General features: G+C 51.0%; 1 protein-coding gene across 1 annotated transcript in view; it reads right to left on the reverse strand.

The window, feature by feature from the left end:
• The window catches only part of EMH_0077470 (uncharacterized protein), a gene marked incomplete at both ends in the record, with an annotated part of 3,783 nt that extends 1,901 nt beyond the window's left edge, over positions 1-1,882 (reverse strand). Inside the window, 4 exon segments of the mRNA XM_013499861.1 lie at positions 205-463; positions 838-1,102; positions 1,521-1,691; positions 1,695-1,882. Coding sequence (XP_013355315.1) covers positions 205-463; positions 838-1,102; positions 1,521-1,691; positions 1,695-1,882 — 883 coding nt within the window.
• Positions 1,883-1,921: the final 39 nt, after the last annotated feature.

Consider the following 1,921-nt stretch of genomic DNA (forward strand, 5'->3'; position numbering starts at 1 on the left):
TCCTCTCCCCCAGAAGCAGAGAACAGCCTCCAAGCCGCTGCAGCAACAACACCATAAACCTAGGGTTTAGGGTTTAGGGTTTAGGGTTTATAGCGTGTTACCGCTATAGGCCCCAGACAAATCTCTCCTGGTCTAGGGTTTAGGGTTTAGGGTTTAGGGTTTTTTCAAGGGTTTAGGGTTTAGGGTTTAGGGTTTAGGGTTTACCTTCACACTGTGTAAGGGTTTTCGCTGCATGCAGCAGCTGAGATAAAATAGAAAACAAATTGTCTCTTCTGTCTGCTGCTGCTGCTGCTGCTGCTGCTGCTGCTGCTGCTGCTGCTGCAGCAGCAGGAGAATCATCATCATCGTCATCAGCAGCAGCAGCAGCAGCAGCAGCAGCAGCAGCTGTTCTGCTGCTACCCTTTGCTGCTGCTGCTGCTTTCTTCTGTCTCTTCCGTTTGTCGCTGCTGCCGTCAGCTGGCTCCTGCATACCAAACCCTAAACCCTAAACCCTAAACCCTAAACCCTAAACCCTAAACCCTTAAGCCCCTAAAACCCTAGATTCGTCGATTCAGTAAACCACCCTAAACCCTAAACCCTAAACCCTAAACCCTAAAACACTCTAAACCCTAAACCCTCTCTCTCCCCCTCCCTTCTGCATTGAAATTCAGCTAAAGTTAAACAAGGGTTTAGGGTTTAGGGTTTAGGGTTTAGGGTTTAGGGTTTAGGGTTTACGATTTCTATTTGTTGTATGAGTTTTGCTGCAGCAGTAGCCATCCAGTGTATAGAGAAGAGAGACAAAGAAAAGAGAGAAACGAGAGAAGCAGAAACACCAATAGCAGCATTTAGGGCTTTTACATGTTTGCTGCTGCTGCTGTCTTCCTGCTGCTGCTGCTGCTGCTGCTGCTGCTGCTGGTGCTGGTGGGGTTGCTGCTGCTGCTGCGGCTGCAGCAGCACACGCCGCTGCAGCTGCAGCAGCAACTCAAAGCTCCCCAGGGGGTTTTCTTCAGTAGGAAGAGCAGCAGCAGCAGCAACAACAGCAGCAGCTAGCTGCTGCAGCAGCACAGCTAGCTGCTGCTGCAGCAGAGGAGAACGGGGGCCCCCGGGGCCCCTAGGCCAGTACCTAAGAAACAACCACACACACCCCTCAGGTGTATACGCAGCTGCTGCGGTGTATAGGCAGCTGCAGCAGCNCTAAGAAACAACCACACACACCCCTCAGGTGTATACGCAGCTGCTGCGGTGTATAGGCAGCTGCAGCAGCAGCAGCAGCAGCAGCAGCAGCAGCAGTTGAGGTGTATGTACACCGGGTTTGGTGCTGCAGCAGCAGCAAGAAAGCAGCAAACGAGCAGAAAGAGAAAAGAGAAAAAAACAACAAAAAAACAATAAAAATAAAAAAAGAAAAAAAGAAAGAAAATAAAGAAAGAAGAAAAACAAACAAAGAAGAGACAGAAACAGAGACAGCAGAAGAGACAGCTAGATAAGACAAAGGGTTTAGGGTTTAGGGTTTAGGGTTTAGGGTTTAGGGTTTAGGGTCTGACTTGAGGAGAGAATAGAAAGTATCGAATTTTGTCTGCGTAAGAAACTCAAGCGCATGCAGCACCTGCTGCTGCTGCTGCTGCTGCTGCTGCTGCTGCTGCTGCGGCTGCAGCAGCTGCTGCAGCTCGTTGAGAGACAGCTGAAAGGCGCCGTCCTGCAGCAGCACTTCTGCTGCNCTAAGAAACAACCACACACACCCCTCAGGTGTATACGCAGCTGCTGCGGTGTATAGGCAGCTGCAGCAGCTGCTGCAGCTCGTTGAGAGACAGCTGAAAGGCGCCGTCCTGCAGCAGCACTTCTGCTGCTGCTGCTGCTGCTGCTGCATCTGTGTCTTCTGCTGCTGTTTCTGCTTCTTCTGCTGCATCTCCTTCTCCTTCTGCTGCTGCTGCTGCTGCTGCTGCTG

Source organism: Eimeria mitis, genomic scaffold (genome assembly GCF_000499745.2).
Source record: "Eimeria mitis Houghton genomic scaffold, Emh_scaff4763, whole genome shotgun sequence".
Taxonomy (NCBI): Eukaryota; Apicomplexa; class Conoidasida; order Eucoccidiorida; family Eimeriidae; genus Eimeria; species Eimeria mitis.